At 41.6% G+C, this 23,053-nt stretch overlaps 1 protein-coding gene across 1 annotated transcript in view; it reads right to left on the bottom strand.

The window, feature by feature from the left end:
* Nucleotides 1-294: 294 nt before the first annotated feature.
* The window catches only part of LOC113000189 (uncharacterized), a 45,618-nt gene continuing 22,859 nt past the window's right edge, over nt 295-23,053 (bottom strand). Inside the window, exon 5 of the mRNA XM_041011791.1 lies at nt 295-363. Within this exon, the coding sequence (XP_040867725.1) occupies nt 295-363 (69 nt within the window). The remainder of the gene's footprint in view (nt 364-23,053) is intronic.

Here is a 23,053-nt window from a genome sequence, read left to right as displayed (position 1 = left end):
GCAACATCCTGCCCAGTGATCATAATTCTGACCTCCCTCTGCCGAAGTGTTAGCTGGTGTATGCCATCCTGACACGGATGAGCGTTCATGTGGCTCAGTAGATCACTGATGCCATTTATCTATTTGCAGGTATGCCACCGACCAGGCACCCTCTAGACCCGAATAAGTCTAACAGGGCCTTGGGTTTTTCGGCATTGATCACGGGTCTCTGCCAGTCATTCGGGGTTCCGGTCACACCTAGTAAGGTAATTCGACCGCCGATCACCCGGGCTTTCATAGAGAAGTAATGCACAGCTAGACAGGCACAGGGTGGCAACCCACAGGCCCCAGACGCATCGCTGCCACCTCCTCAGGCTGATCCAGCTGGGTCATTTGACATAGAGCGGTATTTACGGCATTTGGTCCGCTAGCAGGCGGCCAACCACAGGGCGCATGTGCAGACCCATGACTGCCTCTACCAGCTCAGCCTCAGCCTGCAAAGCCAGGGTTTTGCCTCTTTTCCATGCCCTACTCTGGATCAGTTTAGGGCAGAGGTCGCATGGCCCGGAGATTGGCCTGAGGCCCAGGCAGGGGAGGCACCCGCAGAGGCTCCCGGCGAGGCAGATGAGGCCCGCATGGACGAGGAGATGACCAATTTGCTTGATTTCTTAGGAGGGAGCGGAGCCACATGATTGGGAGATCTCTAGATCCATATTCTCTTTTTCATGTTTCCTCTTTTATCTGTTACGTATCATTTTATTTTTGTTTAACTGAGGGACTAGCATTTGTTTCATTTTGATTGACTTTTGTTTTGTGCATATATGTCGTTTGAATTGTTACGTTAGTACTTACTTCGTTGTTGTCAATAATAGTGTTTGTTGAAATTCCGGAATCGTGTAGAGTTTTTCATTTAGGAACGTCGTCCTAAAAATAAAATGAACCAAAATCATGATAAAAAGAAAGAAGTGTTGTGAATAAATGTCATGTTCATAAAGAAAAGAAAAAGGTTTTTATTTATATATATGTAAAAGGAAAATGTGTATAAAAGAATTTTATGTGTGTAAATAATGTGTGAAAAAAGATTCCTGTGTGTGTAAGTGACGAGTGTATATGAAGAAAATTTTGTATAAACTACGGGTATGTGTGGGAAAAAACGAAAAAAAAAAAAGAAATCTTTGAGCATGAATAGGGTTTGTATATAAACCGTGTTGACGTCCAGAAAAAGAGTTCTAATGCTTGTACAGAAATAGTTCGTCATGTATAGGAATGAAGGTGTAAAAAGAAAAGTTTTCTGGTAAATGAAAATGGATGTCTAGTTTTTGTGAACATAAAAATGAAACAAAAAGAAAAAGAAAGGAAGACCTCAAAGGTCGACATGTTACAGTTAGGAAGCATAAATCATTCGTAGAGAGCAAACATATCTTATGGAAACAAGGGACTGACGCTAAGAGTTTATTTTCCTGAATAACCGAGATAAGAATGGATGAATTCATTGAACTAATGAAAAAACATAATTTGGAAACGTTGGGTCTGTTTGTGCAAATTCCCAACCGTGGTATCACAATGCCATAAACGCGATGCTTGAGTACCCACCTGGCTGTGGCCATGACTAATTTTGCACGTTGTTTCCAAATCATCATTGTTGCACGTGCCTTATGGAATACTATGGAAGTTCGACCTGAGACCGACACCTTGACACACGAATTTGTTTTGCCCCAGATATCAAGATCTGGCTCCCACGATAAAAGACCCCATTGAGACACAACCTTGGCCTATAAAAAGAATCCTCATCCTTTCCCCCGAAGCAAAGGACAGCAGAATCTCCTCAAGGGAGAGCAAATAGATTGCTAAAACCCGATCTCCCAAAGAGAGAAATGGAGAGGGAGGAATGAAAAGAAAGAAAAGGAAGAAATGAAAAGAAGGAAAAGAAAAAAAAAGAAAGGAAAAGAAGGATTCCCGATCAAAAGATCGGAAGAAAGTAAAAAGGAAAGATCAGAGGAAAACTGAGTAATTCTCGATCAATAAAAGAAAAAGAACATAAGATCTTCAGACCAGATAAATTTTCAGCGAGGTAGATGACTGCCGGGAAAGGAAAACCCATTTTTTGGTGGTTCTTCCTTTCGAATTGCCATTCAAAGCCATTCTCGACTGGCGATATCCCGCCCCACATAAACAAAGAGGAAAAGACCGAAACACCTAGCTTCCTCTCCAAAAACACTACCCTTGAGAAAATCCTATTGATCCGTGATCGTATGTGTAATCTATGATTCGATAGGAAATCGTGTGCAAAATAAAGTCATGGTGCAATTATGGTTTGGGGTTAGGGTAAAACACTTGCTTGTGTGAGTTTTTATACACTATGAGTGATTTATTCCCAGTTTCAGCTTAACCCGATGTTTCCCCTGAATGTTCATTTAAAAGCTAAATGTTGACATCCTGCCCTTCATTTTCGGTTACAAGGAGGATTACCCTGGGCATGAGTATATTGTTTCTCTAAGATATGGTGCTCTCGCGAATGATTTATTTTTCTTTGCAAAAAATATGTTTGCCTTTTTAGGTGGAAAAAACCCGGTGGACCATTCGGTCCTGAAAACAAATTTTATTCGCAGCCCCATGAATTGATTGTCATTCATGCATCCTCCACCAATGAGTCTGGAGCCCCGCGAATTGATTGCCTAGCGCTGTTCGCCAATTCTCCATTCTCCACTTTTATTCGGAGCCCCATCAATTGATTGTCGTTCATGCATCCTCCACCAATGAGTCCAGAGCCCGGGAATTGATTGCCTAGCGTTGTTCGCCAATTCTCCATTCTCCACTTTTATTCGGAGCCCCATGAATTGATTATCATTCATGCATCCTCCACTAATGAGTCTGGAGCCCCGCGAATTGATTGCCTAGCGCTGTTTTCCAGTTCTCCATTCTCCACTTTTATTCGGAGCCCCATGAATTGATTGTCGTTCATGCATCCTCCACCAACGAGTCTGGAGCCCCGTGAATTGATTGCCTAGCGCTGTTCGCCAATTCTCCATTCTCCACTTTTATTCGGAGCCCCATGAATTGATTTTCGTTCATGCATCCTCCACAAATGAGTTTGGAGCCCCGCGAATTGATTGCCTAGAGTTGTTTGCCAATTCTCCATTCTCCACTTTTATTCGGAGCCCCATCAATTGATTGTCGTTCATGCATCCTGCACCAATGAGTCTGGAGCCCCGCGAATTGATTGCCTAGCGCTGTTCGCCAATTCTCCATTCTCCACTTTTATTCGGAGCCCCATGAATTGATTGTCGTTCATGCATCCTCCACCAATGAGTCTGGAGCCCCGCGAATTGATTGCCTAGCACTGTTCGCCAATTCTTCATTCTCCACTTTTATTCGGAGCCCCATGAATTGATTGTCGTTCATGCATCCTCCACCAACGAGTCTGGAGCCCCTTGAATTGATTGCCTAGCGCTGTTCGCCAATTCTCGATTCTCCACTTTTATTCGGAGACCCATGAATTGATTGCCTAGCGCTGTTCATGAGTCCTCCACCGTCAAGTGCGGAGCCTCCGGTGACTGGGAAATGTGGTTTTTGTTATTGTTTTTTTATTGATTTTTGTATTTTGTTTTGTGTTGTGCAGAAAAAAGAAGAAGTAGAGACGAGAGTCGTCATAGATTAATCACAGAAAGGGAAAAGACGGACGAAATCAGTGTTTTTATCTATACTTTCCTCTTATCTCCGATAAAAGGTAAGTAAAGAGGGGTAACTGTCATACCCTAATTTTGTCTGGGGACTATTGCTTGATGGCATGCAACCTTTGATTGACCGCTTCGAAGTACTTAGCACCCTTTTTTGCACAATATGTGAAGTCCCGAGACGTGCCAGAAATCAAAAGGAAGCATGGTTACGCGATCCGTGAAGTTCCGTAATGTGGCGGAAATCAAAAGGAAGTATTGTTACACAATCTGTGAGTTTCCGTAACTTCTTCGAAAGCTAAAAAAGAGTAAATACATGATTCGTAAGGTTCCGTAACCTTACGGAAAGAAAATAAGTATCGTTACGAAATTCGTAAAGTTTTGTAACATTACGGAAAAAGAATCACCAAAAAAAGCAAAGGGGGTATATTTAGTAAAAAATGGGGTGCAAATAGCAATCAGGCCCACTTGGGTCTTCCAGATTCTTCCTCCAGAAGGCAGTTGCTTCTGGAGGAAGCAACCTTGCTCGCTTGGGCGAGCTGGGTGGCAAGCTCCACCTCTATTTTGCTATAAATAGGGGGAGGAATGAAGAAGGAAAGGATTCAGCCTTCTTGGCACTTGGTATTCTCTTGAAATTGCTGAGGAAAATTGTTTCCGTGAAGAAAATCCAAGCCGAGGCGCTTCCTTAATGTTTCCGTGGGTAATTACACGAAGATTTTCAACCGTTCTTCGACATTCATCGTTCGTTCTTCGTTTTCTTCTGTCTGCAACCGGTAAGTACCCTAAACCGAGCTTTTCAATTCATTCTATGTACCCGTGGTGGTCCCCATTTGTTTCGTGTACTTTTATTCTCATTTTCATTTACTTTTAGTACCCTCTTTTGACGTGCTTCAGTCATTTATTTAAGTCATTTCTCGCCTAATCCAAAAAAAAAAAAAAATTCCACCGATCATTTGATTTGTAATATCCGTTAATTTCTGTTGAAACGAATTCCGACCGTTCGGTCGTGCCGTAACTACGTTGGAAATCATAAAAGAGGTAAAATAATAATATAATAATAAAAAATACCTTTTAGTAAAATAAAGCAAAAAATCAATCGGACGTTTTTTTTCTTTGGGATTTCTCATTCTTAATTGAATTGACTAATAACTAAAGTGAAACTAAGGCTAAAATCAACCCGCCAAGTCAAGCTCGTCCACAAAAAATCACTAAAAAAGGATTTGAAAGTTTATTATCTCATTCTTTCTTACCAAGTAAATGGATCATTTTTAAGGTCCAACGCCTTAAAATGATCACCTTTCAAGTAAAAAGAATCGCTTGATTCACCCTTAAGAAAGAACTACGTAGGTTTGATTTCCTCTTCGATGGAGGGTATGTAGGAGCAAGAGCCCCGCTTTTGTCGACCTCAAAAAAAAAAAAGAAATAAAAGATAGGATAACACAATTTCACAATTCTAAAAAATAGGCTGTTGTCCTTTGAGACAAACGTGAGAGGTACTAATACCTTCCTCAAACGTAAATATAACTCCCGAACTTAGAATTTTCGTTTTGACCGGTTTCCTTATGTTTTTCCGACATTTTCCACAAATAAATGTTGGTGGCGACTCCGCGCATATTTCCTCCTTTGGAAAGCACACCCGTGAGCCTCGCCTCGCATGCCCGCAAAAGGGCATGTTGTGATAGGAAGGAATCAGAAATATTATACAGAAAGTACAAATGGTCATCCAGAAAATCATCATGAATGGGTGAGTCCTCAGACGCACGCTCTATCCTACTCAGGAGGTCAGCCACGAGGTTCTGTGCACCACTCCGATCACGGATCTCTAAATCAAACTCTTAGAGCCAAAGCATCCACTTGATCAATCTAGGCTTTGATTCAGCCTTCTTCAACAGGTACTTTAGAGTTGCATGGTCAGTATAAACAATAACACGAGTACCAAGCAAATATGAACGAAATTTCTCAAGAGCAAAAACTATCGCTAATAGCTCTTTCTCTGTGGTAGTGTAATTTGCTTGGGCAGCATCCAAAGTTCTGAAAGCGTAGTAGATCGCACGAGGCAGCTTGTCAATCTTTTGAGCAAGGACAACCCCCGATGCATAATTGGACGCATCGCACATCAGCTCAAATGGGGCTGTCCAATCAGGTGCCTGAATGATAGGGGTGGTAGTCAACGCACGCTTGAGGCAATCAAAAGCCTCTTTGCACCGGTCATCAAAATCAAACTCCTTGAAAGGGCAGATTGGATAATGGAAGGGCCACTTTGCTAAAGTCCTTGATAAAGCACCTATAAAACCCTGCATGGCCAAGAAAAGAACGAACCTCTCACATGCAAGAGGGGTAAGGTAATTATGAAATAACAACTATCTTTGGAGGGTCTACCTCTATGCCCCTACTAGAAATGATATGCCCTAAAACTATACCTTGTTCTACCATGAAGTGACATTTTTCAAAATTCAGCACAAGGTTAGTTTCAGTGCATCTATTAAGAACTCTATCCAGACTATTCAAACATGCATCAAAAGAGGATCCATAAACAGTAAAATCATCCATAAACACCTCTATGCAACACTCTAAAAAGTCACTGAAAATGCTAAGCATACACTGCTGGAAGGTACCAGAGGCGTTGCATAGGCCAAAGGGCATCCTCCTATAGGCAAAAGTGCCAAAGGGACAGGTGAATGTGGTCTTTTCTTGATCCTCAGGAGAAATATGAATTTGTAAATAACCAGAAGAACCATCAAGAAAACAGTAATGAGACTTACCTGCCAAGTGCTCAAGCATTTGATCAATGAATGGCAGGGGAAAATGATCTTTTCTGGTTGCCTGGTTCAGCCTCCTATAATCAATGCAGACTCGCCAACTGTTTTGCACTCTTGTGGGGATAAACTCATCCTTCTCATTCTTGATCACTATGATGCCTGTCTTCTTAGGAACCACTTGGACTGGACTCACCCACTGGTTGTCAAAAATGGGGTAGATGATTCCAACTTGCAAGAGCTTGGTCACCTTCTTTTTCACCACATCTAGAATGATGGGGTTGAGTCGCCGTTGTGGCTGCCTCACTAGGTTAGCTCCATCCTCTAAAAGTATCATATGCATGCAGGTAGATGGGCTAATACTAGGAATGCCTGCTAAAGTGCATCCAATGGCTTTCTTGTGCTTCTTGAGCACTAGCAACAACTTCTTCTCTTCCTCAGCAGCAAGGGAGGTAGAGATGATCACTGGAAATTTTTCCTTGTCCTCCAAATAAGCATACTTGAGGTTTACTGGTAAGGGCTTCAACTCTGGTGTGGGTGGTGGCTGAACAGTGGGAGGAGAAGAAGAGGAGGGTTCCTCAGCCTGTACGTCATAAAGCAAGTCAGAAGTATATGTACTTCCTGCAGCATGGTTAGTGCATGCTGACTCTAAAAAATCAACATCAAGAGGTACAACACCCAGAAAATCAGAACCAGACTCAAATTCAAATTTACTCTTAGCATAAAGATCAAATACAGGATCAAATTCAAACTCAGATTCAGATTCAATGCATGAGGAATGCCAAGTATGCAGATCAGATAAAAATGGATGTTTCCTACCATGAAGAGAATCAAAATCAAACATATAATCATAAAAAATCTGATCAAGTATCTCAGCACAAAAAATAGAATGATCCTCAGATGGATGTTTCATGGCATCAAGAATGTTAAAATGAACAACAATATGACCAAATTCCATAGACAATGTGCCAGCATAAACATCTATCTTGGTTCGGGCTGTTTTCAAAAATGGCCTGCCTAAAATAATTGGAACTGAACCATGGGAAAATCCCTCTCCCATATCAAGAACATAAAAATCAGCAGGAAAAATAATTTCACCAACCCAAACCAACACATCCTCTATGAAACCTATGGGGTGAGCAACACTTTTATTTGCCAATTAATTGATGCTCCTAGATCTAGCATGACATTAACTGATGCTTCTCTATGAAAATGGACAGAGGCATGACATTAACTGATGCTCCTAGATCTAGCATGACATTCTCAAATTTGATGTTCCCAATAATGCAAGGTATACAGAAAGTACCTGGGTCCTTACATTTCTTAGGAATGTGAGGAACAAATTTACCTATCAATGATGACACATTTCTGCCCATGCTAATCCTTTCATTGCCTTTGAGCCTCCTTTTGTGGGTGCACAAATCCTTTAGAAACTTGGCATATCTTGGAATTTTCTTGATGGCATCTAGTAGAGGTATGTTCACCTCTACTTTCCTGAAGGTCTGCAAGATCTTCTTATCCATTTCTTCCATCTTTTTGTTTGGAATTGCTCTAGGTGGAAATGGAAGAGGGATAAGAGGTTGCTGCAAGTCAGAACTACTAGAAGAAGGTCCACCTGCATGAAAATTTTTGTTATCTCCCTCATGATCAGGAAGCTTTCTTCTTTGTGCAGCTAGCTCATCCTCTTTTTCAGGTGTAGAATGAAGCTTGACAGGTTCAGGTGCAGGCACTACTATTGGTGGATGGACTTCAATTTGCTTGCTAGACCTCAAGGTGATGGCACTCACATTCTTTGGATTCTGCACAGTTTGTGAAGGCAATTTGTCAAAATTTTGGGACTGAGCTTGGTTCAACTGAGTAGCCATCTGCCCCATCTGATTTGTCAGACTCTGAATGGAGGCTCTTGTCTTTTGTTGAAATTGCATATTCTGGATGGTCATTTGCCTCACTAACTCCTCTAAGGAAGGTTGAGAAGGGGCCTCAGTTGCTTGTTGTCTTTGTTGTCGCGGCTGAATTGGAGGAGGAACATATGGCCTACTTGGACCAGCAACATTCTGGAAGGGAGGGACAGGCTATTGCTGTTGTGGAGGATTTGCCCATCTCAGATTTGGATGATTCCTCCAACCTGGATTGCATCTTGTCGCAACATGCCCTTTTGCGGGTGAGCGAGGCGAGGCTCACGGTTGCGCTTTCCAAAGGAGGAAAGATGCGCGGAGTCGCCACCAACATTTATTTGTGGAAAACGTCAGAAAAACCGAAGGAAACCGGTCATAAAGAATGTTCCAAGTTCGGGAGTTGTACTTACGTTTGAGGAAGGTATTAGCACCTCTCGTGTTTGTCTCAAAGGACAACAACCTTATTTTTTAGAATTGTGGAAATTGTGTTACCTTAACTTTTATTTCTTTTTATTTTTGAGGTCGACAAAAGCGGGGCTCTTGCTCCTACGTACCCTCCATCGAAGAGGAAATCAGACCTACGTAGTTCTTTTTTAAGGGTGAATCAACCGATTCTTTTTACTCGGAAGGTGATCATTTTAAGGCGTTGGACCTTAAAAATGATCCATTTACTTGGTAATAAAAACTGAGATATTGAACTTTTCAAATCCTTTTTTAGTGACTTTTTTGTGGATGAGCTTGACTTTGCGGGTTGATTTTAGCCTATGTTTCACTTTAGTTATTAGTCAATTCAATTAAGAACGAGAAATCCCAAAGAGAAAACGTTCGATTGATTTTTCCGCTTTATTTTACTAAAAGGTATTTTTTGATTATTATATTATTATTTTACCTCTTTTTTTATTTCCAACGTGGTTACGGCACGACCAAATGGTCGGATTTCATTTTAACAGAAATTAACGGATATTACAAATCAAATGATCGGTGGAAATTTATTTTATTTTTTGATTAAGCGAGAAATCCCTTAAATAAATGACTGAAACATGTCAAAAGGGGGTACGGAAAGTGATGTGTCATCATTTTCTTCTATTTTCTAAACCCTTTTTGCACCATTTTAATTATTGATTGGTCTTAATTGTCAATTAATTAGGCAGTTTTATTATTTGGGCTCATTTAGCTAATTTGATGTTTTTAATCTAATTTCAGCAATTAATGAAACATTGGGCTTAATCCGGATTTTGGTTGTGGACTTGAAGAGGGCAAATAAAGCAGCGCTTACCTTAGTTAATTTCTAATTAGGAAATTTCGCAATTTTATTTTATGTTGTTCAATGTTTATTTCGTTTTGGGCCAGAGTATTGTAATAGGGCCCAGTGACTTTGAGTGACTCTTTTTAAATAGTTGCCTTGGGATTCGTGCAGGGGATTCTATTCTGCTATGCTATTTTCATTATTCAGAGCTTTGGTTTTAGGTTTTCACGTTTTTCTGTTCCCTTGTTACAGTTTTCGTTCTTAATGCAAATTTTCGTTTTCTGCTTCTAATTACGAGTTCATTCTTGCTTCTTCTTCTACTTTCATTTACGTTTCTCTTCATTTACGTTCTTGTTCATTTACATTTCTGCTTCATGTTTCATTTGCGTTTTCTGTTTGAATCCATGGAAGGCTAGATTTTCTGGTGTTGTTTCCTTTTGAGGACGAAGCCCATCTCTCTTTGAGGTTTCGTTTGTAATGTGGTTTCCTGGCAGTTTTCCCTTCACCAGTTATCCCAATTTCGTGAATATTAATCAGTGCACACTTCGTGTTCGATTAATTGCCTCTGAGCCTAACTTGCGTTCATGCTTAATGGACGAAGGGCTAACTGGTGTATGTGGTGCCTAATCACGTATTGAAAACCCTAAGTTGATTTTCGCTTAGTAAATTGAAATAGGGTTGGATTAAGTGGTTGACTGTTAGGGACGAATTCTCCATAACCCAGGATAAGAGAGTGGCTTCTGAATCAGAGGAAACAACCCGTTTTTAATATTAGTAGTTTCGTATTCCATTTTATTTGTTCTGCTCTTTAATTACCAAACAACCAAACCCCCCCCCCCCCCATCGTTACTGTTACTGCAAGTATATTATGAACATTTGTCTTGTCACTGCTCGTTGGGAAACGACCTAGGATCACTTCCTAGTTACTGCATTTTCATGTTTATTTGATTCGGGTACGGCCTCGATCAGAAAGTAAATGAAACGAGAATAAAAGTACACGAAACATATGGGGACCACCACGGGTACATAGAATGAATTGAAAAAGCTCGATTTGGGGTACTTACCGGTTGAAAAACGAACGATGAAGAACGAACGATGAATATCGAAAAATGGTTGAAAATCTTCGCGTAATTACTCACGGAAACGTTACGAAAACGTTAAGGAAGCGCCTCGGCTCGGATTTTCTTCATGGAAACAATTTTCCTCAACAATTTCAAGTGAATACGAAGTGCCAAGAAGGCTGAACCCCTTTCCACTTCACTCCTCCCCTTATTTATAGCAAAATAAAGGAGGAGCTTGCCACCCAGCTCGCCCAGGCGAGCCAGGTTGCTTCCTCCAGAAGCAACCGCCTTCTGGAGGAAGAATCTGGAAGGCCCAAGTGGGCCTAGTTGCTATTGACACCCTTTTTAAACTAAATACACCCCCTTTACTTTTTTTGGTGATTCTTTTTCCGTAACGTTACGAAACTTTACGAATTTCGTAACGACACATATTTTCTTTCCGAAAGGTTATGGAACCTTACGGATCATGAATTTACTCTTTTTTAACTTTCGAAAAAGTTACGGAAACTCACGGATTGTGTAACAATACTTCCTTTTGGTTTTCGTCACATTACGGAATTTCATGGATTGCGTAACCCCGCTTCCTTTTGATTTCCGGCGCGTCTCGGGACTTCACATATTGTGCAACAAAGGGTGCCAAGTATCTCGAAGTGGCCAATCAAAGGTTGCATGCCATCAAGCAATAGTCCCCGGACGAAATTAGGGTATGACAGTTGCCCCTCTTTACTTACCTTTTATCGGAGATAAGAGGAAAGCAAAGATAAGACACTGATTTCGTCCGTCTTTGCCCTTTCCGCGATTAGTCGATGATGACTCCCGTCTCTCCTTCTTCTTTCTCTGCACAACACAAAACAAACACAAACCACAAAAAACACCAATAACATAATATACATATATACACAAGTTTGGCGAAGGAACCGATTCGGAAATAACAAAAACCACATTTCCAAGTCACCAGAGGCTCCGCACTTGATGGTGGAGGACACATGAACAGCGCTAGGCTATCAATTCATGGGTCTCTGAACAAGATTTCGAGTGTGGAGGATAGGCGAATAGAGCTAGGCAATCAATTCGCAGGGCTCCAGACTCGTTGATGGAGGATGCATGAATGACAATCAATTCATGGGGCTCCGAATAAAAGTTGAGAATTGAGGATTGGCGAATAGCGCTAGGCAATCAATTCGCGGGGCTCCAGACTCGTTGGTGGAGGATGCACGAATGACAATCAATTCATGGGGCTCCGAATAAAAGTGGAGAATGGAGAATTGGCGAACAGCGCTAGGCAATCAATTCCCGGGGCTCCAGACTCGTTGGTGGAGGATGCATCAATGACAATCAATTCATGGGGCTCCGAATAAAAGTGGAGAATGGAGAATTAGCGAACAGCGCTAGGCAATCAATTCGCGGGGCTCCAGACTCGTTGGTGGAGGATGCATCAATGGCAATCAATTCATGTGGCTCTGAATAAAAGTGGAGAATGGAGAATTGGCGAACAGCGCTTGGCAATCAATTCGCGGGGCTCCAGACTTGTTGGTGGAGGATGCATGAATGACAATCAATTCATGGGGCTCCAAATAAAAGTGGAGAATGGAGAATTGGTGAACAGCGTTAGGCAATCAGTTCGCGGGGCTCCAGACTCGTTGGTGGAGGATGCATGAATGACAATCAATTCATGGGGCTCCGAATAAAAGTGGAGAATGGAGAATTGACGAACAACGCTAGGCAATCAATTCGCGGGGCTCCAGACTCATTGGTGGAGGATGCACGAATGACAATCAATTCATGGGGCTCCGAATAAAAGTGGAGAATGGAGAATTGGTGAACAACGCTAGGCAATCAATTCGTGGGGCTCCAGACTCATTGGTGGGGGATGCTTGAATGACAATCAATTCATGGGGCTCCGAATAAAAGTGGAGAATGGAGAATTGGCGAACAGCGCTAGGCAATCAATTCGCGGGGCTCCAGACTCGTTGGTGGAGGATGCATGAATGACAATCAATTCATGGGGCTCCAAATAAAAAGTGGAGAATGGAGAATTGGCGAACAGCGCTAGGCAATCAATTCGCGGGGCTCCAGACTTGTTGGTGGAGGATGCATGAATGACAATCAATTCATGTGGCTCTGAATAAAAGTGGAGAATGGAGAATTGGCGAACAGCGCTAGGCAATCAATTCGTGGGGCTCCAGACTTGTTGGTGGAGGATGCATGAATGACAATCAATTCATGGGGCTCCAAATAAAAGTGGAGAATGAAGAATTGGTGAACAGCGTTAGGCAATCAGTTCGCGGGGCTCCAGACTCGTTGGTGGAGGATGCATGAATGACAATCAATTCATGGGGCTCCGAATAAAAGTGGAGAATGGAGAATTGGCAAACAACGCTAGGCAATCAATTCGCGGGGCTCCAGACTCGTTGGTGGAGGATGCACGAATGACAATCAATTCATGGGGCTCCGAATAAAAGTGGAGAATGGAGAATGGGTGAACAACGCTAGGCAATCAATTCGTGGGGCTCCAGACTCGTTGGTGGAGGATGCACGAATGACAATCAATTCATGGGGCTCCGAATAAAAGTGGAGAATGGAGAATGGGTGAACAACGCTAGGCAATCAATTCGTGGGGCTCCAGACTCGTTGGTGGGGGATGCATGAATGACAATCAATTCATGGGGCTCCGAATAAAAGTGGAGAATGGAGAATTGGCGAACAGCGCTAGGCAATCAATTCGCGGGGCTCCAGACTCGTTGGTGGAGGATGCATGAATGACAATCAATTCATGGGGCTCCAAATAAAAGTGGAGAATGGAGAATTGGCGAACAACGCTAGGCAATCAATTCGCGGGGCTCCAGACTCGTTGGTGGAGGATGCATGAATGACAATCAATTCATGGGGCTCCGAATAAAATTTGTTGGCAGGACCGAAATGTCCACCGGTTTTTTTCCACCTAAAAAGGCAAACATGCTTTTTGCAAAGAAAAATAAATCATTCTCGAGAGCATCATATCTTAGAGAAACAATATACCCATGCCAAGGGTAATCTTCCTTGTAACCGAAAATGAAGGGCAGGATGTCAACATTTAGCTTTTAAATGAACATTCAGGGGAAACATCAGGTTAAGCTGAAACTGGGAATAAATCACTCATAGTGTATAAAAATTCACACAGGCAAGTGTTTTACGCTAATCCCAAACCATAATTGCACCATGCCTTTATTTTGCACACGATTTCCTATCGAATCAAAGATCACCCGTACGATCACAGATCAATAGGATTTTCTCGAGGGTAGTGTTTTTGGAGAGGAAGTTGGGTGTTTCGGTCTTTTCCTCTTTGTTTATGTGGGGCGGGATATCGCCAGTAGAGAATGACTTTGAATGGCAATCCGAAAGGAAGAACTAACAAAATATGGGTTTGCCTTTGCCGGTAGTCACTTACCTTGCCGAAAATTTATCTGGATTGAAGATCTTCTGTTCTTTTTCTTTTATTGATCGGGAATTACTCTGTTTTCCTCCGATTTTTCCCTTTTTACTTCTTTCCGATCTTTGATCGGGATTCCTTCTTTTTCTTTCTTTTCATTTCTTCCTTTTCTTTTTTTTTTCATTTCTTCCTTTTCTTTCTTTTCATTTCTCCTTCTCCATTCCTTTCTTTGGGAAATCAGGTTTTAGCATTCTATTTGCTTTCCCTTGAGGAGATTCCGCTGTCCTTTGCTTCGGGGGAAAGGATGAGGATTCTTTTTATAGGCCAAGGTTCAAAATAGTCTATGGTTTTGTCTCAATGGGGTCTTTTATCGCGGGAGCCCGATCTTGACATTTGGGGCAAAACAGATTTGTGTGTCAAGGTGTCGGTCTCGGGCCGAACTTCCATATTATTCCACAAGGCACGCACAACAATGATGATTTGGAAACAACGTGCAAAATTAGTCATGGTCACAACCAGGTGGGCACTCAAGCATCATGTTTATGACATTGTGATACTACGGTTGGGAATTTACACAAACAGACCCAACGTTTCCAAATTATATTCTTTCATCAGTTCAATGAGTCCATCCATTCTTATCTCGGTTATTCAGGAAAATAAACTCTTAGCATCAGTCCCTTGTTTCCAGAAGATATGTTTGCTCTCTACGAATGATTTATGCTCCCTACGACCATAACATGTTGACCTTCGAGGTCTTCCTTTCTTTTTCTTTTTGTTTAATTTTTATGTTCACAAAAAACTATACATCCATTGTTATCTACGAGAAAAACTTTTCTTTGTACACCCTCATTCCTATACATCACGAACTTTTTCTGTATACACATTAGAACTTTTTTCTTTATGTCCACACGGTCTATATACAAACTCTATTCATGCTCAAAGATTTCTTTTTTTCATTTTTTCCCACACATACCCGTAGTTTATACAAAAGTTTCTTTATATACGCTCGTCGCTCACACACACAAGAATTTCTTTTCACACATTATTTACACACAAAATCCTTTTATACACATTTTCCTTTTACATATAAAAAACCTTTTTCTTTTCTTTATGAACATGACATCTATTCACAACGTTTCTTTCTTTTTATCAGGATTTTTTGTTCGTTTTATTTTTAGGACGACGTTCCTAAATGAAAAACTCTACACGTTTCCGGAATTTCAACAAACACTATTGACAACAACGAAGTAAGTACTAACGTAACAGTTCAAATGACATGTATGCACAAAACAAGAGTTAATCAAAACGAAACAAACGTTAGTCCCTCAGTTAAACAAAAACAAAATGATACGTAACAGATAAAAGAGGAAACATAAAAAGAGAATATGGATCTAGGGATCTCCTGATCATGTGGCTCCGCTCCCTCCCAAGAAATCGAGCAAATCGGTCATCTCCTCGTCCATGCGGGCCTCATCTGCATCGCCGGGAGCCTCTGCGGGTGTCTCCCCTACCTGGGCCTCAGGCCAATCTTCGGGCCATGCGACCTCTGCCCTGAACTGATCCGGAGTAGGGCATGGAAAAGGAGGGAAACCCTGGCTCTGCAGGCTAAGGCTGAGCTGGTAGAGGCAGTCATGGGTCTGCACGTGCACCCTGTGGTTGGCCGCCTGTTGGCGTACCAAATGCCGTAAATACCGCTCCGTGTCAAATGACCCAGTTGGATCAGCCTGAGGAGGTGGTGGCGGTGCGTCTGGGGCCTGCGGGTCGCCACCCTGTGCCTGTCTAGCTGTGCAGTACTTCTCTATGAAAGCCCACGTGATCGGCGGTCGAATCACCTTACTAGGTGTGACAGAAACCCCGAACGACTGGTAGAGACCCGTGACATGCTAATCCTTCCGATTTAGAACGAACTCATGCACACATTTAATGTAACACATTTATGAACATGCGTATGTGTAAAATATCCTACTATTTATGTCAACATACAAGGACATCCAGCACATTATAGTTACCACACACATATATACATCTTTGAAAAGAACACACATTCTCGTGCTCAAGGCATTGTGTCAAAATTTACACCCAATCACATCCTAAATATTTTGCTATCACAAACTACCTACACATATTTGAAGTATTTATCATACAAATTTTTGTTGTTTCACTCACATTTATTTATATGCACATTGGAAAGCTAATTACGTCATGCACATACTTGTATTTGAAAAGGAAATTCCATGCCATCATATATTCATTTAGGAAGCGTCCTCAGGCCCTTTTTGACATGGGTACATTTTCTAAAAGGCTCCTAATGCTACCTATCCTCAAATACGCACATGTTAAAAGGCATTTTTGCTACTCATTCACACTTTGCAAGACATTTAATGCCATATATTCACATATATTGAAAGGTGTTTTCCATGCTACCTATATTCACACACATATATACATTCCATTGAAAGGTATTTTCCATGCTACCTAGGTGCAAAGTGCCCCTCATGGGGCAGCCAAATTCGAGTAAAAACCCTCACAAGCATGTCCTAATTTTCATGCCTTTCCACTTTCAAAACCAAAATTTAGATTCTTAGCCATAAGTATGTTTCCTTGCATTGAAGCTAAAAGCTTGGGTTTCTAAGCTTAGAATTGCATTTGGGGCACCCATTTCAAATCCTCTATGCTGTCCCTATGTATATAAAACAGTCCCACAGTCCCAATCTTACAAAATCATATTCATATGTCATTGGGGCATTTCACCGAGCACTTGGTGGGCGCATGTTTACGCATAAATTGCAAGAGAATAGGGGTAATGTGGCATGCCCCATTGCTTCAGAATACAACATAGGCCTAAGGCCATCCCCTAAAACCCCTCAATTCTAAAAATCAAGCATAAAAAGCAACCCAAAACTGCCCCACAAATATGAGCACATTCTCACAATTTAGAGCACCAAAAGATGAACAAAATGCACCAATGGAAAACTAAAAACTCGAGGATTGAATACTTACTTGCTGGAGTGAGTAGGAATACCAAAAATGAAAGCAAAATGCAACCAAAAGTGGCCTGGGGGAGCAAAAACTACAAGCCTCGTGAGTTCTCTCTTTTTGAATGAGGGGGGAAGGTTTTTTGGGTGTAGAAAACGTTCCCCACCCTCGTTTTTTATAATCTGGTGCAGGGGTGGCTCGCCCAGGCGAGCTAACCTGTTGTCATACCCTAATTTCGTCCGGGGATTATTACTTGATGACATGCAACCTTTAATTGGCCGCTTCAAGATACTTGGTACCCTTTTGTTGCACAATTTGTAAGTCCCGAGACGCGTCGGAAATCAAAAGGAAACAGGGTTACGCGATCCGTGAAATTCTGTAATGTGGCGGAAACCAAAAGGAGGTGTTGTTGCACAATCCGTGAGTTTCCGTAACTTCTTCGAAAGCTAAAAAAAAAGTAAATACATGATCCGTAAGGATTCGTAACCTTACGGAAAGAAAATAAGTATTACGAAAAAAGAATCACCAAAAAAGGTAAAAGGGGGTGTATTTAGTAAAATGAGGGTGCAAATAGTAATTTTCAAATCTGGGCCCTTCTAGAGGTTTCTGGGCAATTTCTTGCTTAAGGTGGAAGCAATCTAGCTCACCTGGGCGAGCTAGGTGGCAACCACCTCCCCCGTTTTGTTAAAAAATGGGATTCCGGGGCTTCCGGGACACCCCTAATGCTTCCGTAAAATTTCCATAACCCTAAATAAGCATATTTCACTTAATAAGGGTGAGAGGGAAGAGAAAAAAAAGAAGAAAATCAAGTCTTATATGCTTCCGTAACTTTTCCGTAAATTACGAAAGAAGGGGTGAACTTATTAAAATTGGGGGGTGAAATAGCAATTTTGAAATTTTGAATTGGGCCTTCCAGAATGATTTTTTGGAGCTGGGTTGCTTCTGGCCTGGGCGAGCTGGGCGGCAACCTCCTCCCCCTTTTTCATATAAATAGGCTGAAGTGGGATGTTCTAAGGGTCCCGGATCCCCCTCGTGATGTATTTCAGCTGTTTTGCGTGAAAAAAATTGTTTCTGTGAAGAAAATCCAAGCCGAGGTGCTTCCGAGATGTTTCCGTAAGCAAATCCGTGAAGGTTTTCCTTCGTTATTCACCGTTCTTCATCCGTTCTTCGTTCTTCAACGGTTAAGTTTCCAAATCGAGCTTTTCAATTCATTCTATGTACCCGTGGTGGTCCCCATTTGTTTTGTGTACTTTTATTTTCGTTTTCATTTACTTTCCGTACCCCCTTTTGACGTGCTTCAGTCATTTATTTAAGTCATTTCTCGCCTAATCAAAAAATAAAATAAATTTCCACCGATCATTTGATTTGTAATATCCGTTAATTTCTGTTAAAATGAATTCTGACCGTTCGGTCGTGTCGTAACCACACAGGCTATGACAGTTACAACAATATCCTTCTCTCTATACATACATATACACACAACAATTCTACTGAATCAATTGCACATTCCTGCTTAAGACAAGAAAGTAGAAATACAAACAATGTGTGACTTAATGTCAATCCCCGAAACCTACTCCCAATTTTCAGAGATACACAGCATTCACACAGCAAGACCATGAACAGGTTCACTAGAATCCAAGTTTTGCTCTAATACCACCAATTGTGGTGTCCCTAAATAATGACTGGTTTAATAGTAATGATTTAAATAACAAAAACCATGGGAAACTTTTTTTTTTCCGTTTCTTTCTCTTTTTCACAGTAATTAAGTTCAGAAGGAAAATCATCACTATAGAGTCCCGAATGGCCAGTTCACAACCCTATTCAGAGTCATTTCTTTCTGATCACGCATAACCTCTAAAATATTTTGCTCTTTCAAAAATAAAAGTATACCAGCCATCATTTTAGGTCGTCACGTGTAAAATAATAAAATAAAATGCGGTCGATGAACTCTCTTTCAAATAAAGTTTGTTAACACTTTCTTTTCAAATAACAAGATTAAACATAAGTACATTCATCATCTAAAGCTGTCCAAAATATGGGAGTTTTGCAAAATACATAGTGACATCCAGAGCAAAGGTATCCACTGTGGTGGCTTCAGCCACATGTATACAATCATCAAATTCCTATACAATAGGTCTACCCATACCAAAAACAAAAAGAGTAAACCTAATAATCTGTACTAGATACACCCACCCCCAAAAAGTATATAATCCTAGTCTAAGGAGCCGTATGCTATGATGAAGAACCTCCACTAGTCACTATCCCCTCAAGACCGCTCTCCTCCGTAGAGTCTGCCTCAGATGCCGACATGACGTCCTCGGGAGAATCCACCTCAGGGAATGGGTCCTCATCACCCTTTGGAAAGTCAAGAGCATCCACAGCAGGCTCAGGAGGTAGCTCCTCTGGGTCCTCCTCAGGGTCTTCCTCTGATGATGTCACCTCTATCACTTGGACTGGCTCCACTAGTCGATATGGAGTAGGTGTAGGTAATATCCACTCCACGGTGCGCTGAAGCGTGCGTGCTGGTTCCTCTGGATGTACCAATGAAGTAGCCGTGAGTCGGATCGTGCCACGGAATCGGCACCTCGCATTGCCTTCGAGGGTCTCCCAAACTCCCTCTAGGCACTCCATCTCCACTCGGTCATGGATTAATTGTGCTGCCATCGCGATCTACAAGAAATAAAAGAAAGGGGTAGACTCTTTCACGAGAGATCTAACTACGGTAGCAACACAATGCGTCCCATAACCACTACATGCAATTAAAAGGTGTGCCTCAAGGCTTTTCATCTCTGGTAATCGATTACACAACAATGGTAATCGATTACCAGAGGCCAAACTCGAGTTACACAGCTTCAGAACATGGAAACCTGCAATATGCACTGTGTAATCGATTACATATGTGTAATCGATTACACAGTATTGGTAATCGATTACCAGAGGCCTCCTCAACATACTGTCTCTATTTCTAAGCCTGGTAATCGATTACACCCCTTGGTAATCGATTACCAAAACCCCTCTCAACTTCCTGATCCCATTTTTAGGCCTGGTAATCGATTACACGCCCTTGGTAATCGATTACCAGAGACCATCTTAACTTCCTGTCTTTATTTTTAAGCCTTGTAATCGATTACACACCCTTGGTAATTGATTACCAGAGGTCATATTCCAGATATCACTCAAGATCCATAGCTGGCCAGCCACCACACAAGCATATCACTCAAGATCCATAGCTGGCCAGCCACCACACAAGCCTCCTTGCTTTGTGGTCTTTGTTCTTTTATCGGTTGACTGCCAGGAGCTCGCCTGTTTAGGTACATCACAGGTTCTCACTAACTGACTATGCCCGGGTTGGGTCGGGATTGGTCAAGCTTGGTTTTGGGAAATATCACCCCACCTGACATCCCCAAGGTCTCCTGACCCCCGCGACATATCTCCAGGTACCACTCTGTGGTCAACGAATAAAAGTAGGAAGACTGACTCTTCCACACCTTCTCACTTCAAGCTTGTAGGATTATGGGGTACCCGTCAGATGTGGTACTAGGTGGCGATCGGGCGATGGTGCAAGTCGACTCTCCACATCCACAAATCACACATAAATCCACCATCCCCAGTTGCCCACCTTCAACTGAGCTCACGTACTCCCACGTAGCCCTTATCCTCGTTCTTCTCAACACCGGGTCCCCATCAATCCCTCCAAGCTTCCACAACATCCAAGCAATTCAACATCCAAACATCATGCACTATCAAAAACAAGAAAACAGGGCAGAGGCAGAAAACTCTGCCCAAAACACAAACCAATACCACAGCTTTCCTTACTCAAATACCCCAGTAACATTCTCTTCGTTCTAATTCGTTCACCGTTGGATCGACTCTAAAATTTTACTGGAGGTCCCTAGTACATAAGTCTACATTTTGACCGTTGGGATCTGCTATAAAAAGTCCAGAACCAAATATGTACACCCCTTTCCACAACCAGCCATACACAACATTTTCTGCACAAACACAATTTTCTGCTGCACAAAATTTGACAGCTTTTTGCTGCACAAATTGGGCAGATTTCGAAATCCCCCTTACCATCATCCAAATTTGCCCAAATTGGATCCTACAAGTCCTAAATCATGTATAAATCATATCTAAACCAAAGACAAGCTTCAGACCAAAGCAACTCAAAATCTAGGTATCTAAAACCCCTCAATTTAATGGATTTTCAAGGTTTGAGAAGTGAAAATGAGAATGGGGTAATTTTGGAGCAAACTCTCATCTCAAACAAAACTATGACATTAATCTAAACTCGCTCAAACTGGTTTTACGACGAAAACTCTACCGAATCAAAATTTGACTCCTCAACACCCAATTTACCCTAGAAATGGCTCTTGCCTTCACTTTGGTCACTCATTTTCCTCCTTTGCACAGCCCAAGCTTTCCCACAATCCTAAATGACATTTCAAACTAGGATTAACTCACTTTAACCTCCTGTCGCAACGTGCCCTTCGCGGGCGAGCGAGGGCGAGGCTCACAGGTGCGCTTTCCAAAGGAGGAAAGATGCGCGGAGTCGCCACCAACGTTTATTTGTGGAAAACGTCGGGAAAACCGAAGGAAACTGGTCAAAATGAAAATTCTAAGCTCGGGAGTTGTATTTACGCTTGAGGAAGGTATTAGCACCTCTCACGTTTGTCCCAAAGGACAACAGTCTATTTTTTAGAATTGTGGAATTGTGTTATCTTAACTTTTATTTCTTTTTATTTTTTGAGGTCGACAAAAGCGGGGCTTTTGCTCCTACGTACCCTCCTTTGGAGAGGAAATTAGACCTACGTAGTTCTTTCTTATGCGTGAATCAAGTGATTCTTTTTACTTGAAAAGTGATCATTTTAAGGCGTTGGACCTTAAAAATGATCCTTTTTACTTAGTAAGAAACTGAAATGATAAACTTTCAAAAACCTATTTTTGTGGACGAGCTTGACTAGGCGAGTTTGATTTTAGCCTTAATTTCACTTTAGTTATTAGTCAATTCAATTAAGAATGAGAAATCCCAAAGAGAAAACGTCCGATTGATTTTTCGCTTTTATTTTACTAAAAGGTATTTTTTTATTATTATATTACTATTTTACCTCTTTTTTTGATTTCCAACGTGGTTACGGCACGACCGAACGGTCGGAATTCATTTTAACCGAAATTAACGGATGATACAATTCAAACGATCGGTGGAAATTTATTTTATTTTTAGATTAAGCGAGAAATGACTTAAATAAATGGCTTAAGCACGTCAAAAGGGGGTATAAAAAGTAAATGAAAGCGAGAACAAAAATACATGAAACAAAATGTGGACCACCACGGGTACATAGAATGAATTGAAAAGCTTGGTTTGAGGTACTTACCTGTTGAAGACTAAAGAAAATGAAGAACGAACGATGAATCTTGAAGAACGGTCTAGAATCTTCGCGTAATTACTCACGGAAACGTTACGGAACCATTACGGAAGCGCCTCGGCTTGGATTTTCTTCACGGAACTAATTTTCCTCAGCTATTTCGAGAGAGAGAGAAGTGCCTAAGGGGCTGAACCCTTTTCTTCTTCACTTCTCCCCCTATTTATAGCAAAATAGGGGAGAAGCTTGCCGCCCAGCTCGCCCAGGGGAGCAAGGTTGCTTCCTCCAGAAGCAACAGCCTTCTGGAGGAATCTTCTGGAGGGCCCAAGTGGGCCTGGTTGCTATTTACACCCCCTATTTACTAAATGCACCCCCTTTTCTATTTTTTTGTAATTCTTTTTTCGTAACGTTACGAAACTTTACGAATTTCGTAACGATACTTATTTTCCTTCCGCAAGGTTACGAATCCTTACGGATTATGTATTTACTCTTTTTTAGCTTTCGAAGAAGTTACGGAAACTTACGGATTGTGCAAAAACACATCTTTTCGATTTCCGCCACATTACGGAATTTCACGGATTGCGCAAGCCTGCTTCCTTTTGATTTTTGACACGTCTCGGGACTTCATTCATTGTGCAACCAAGGACGCCAAGTGTCTCGAAGCGGCCAATCAAATGTTGTATATCATCAAATA

This window comes from Glycine max, chromosome 18, assembly GCF_000004515.6.
Source record: "Glycine max cultivar Williams 82 chromosome 18, Glycine_max_v4.0, whole genome shotgun sequence".
Taxonomy (NCBI): domain Eukaryota; kingdom Viridiplantae; phylum Streptophyta; class Magnoliopsida; order Fabales; family Fabaceae; genus Glycine; species Glycine max.
Note: the sequence above shows the minus strand (reverse complement) of the source record. Positions and strands in the feature narration are given on the sequence as shown.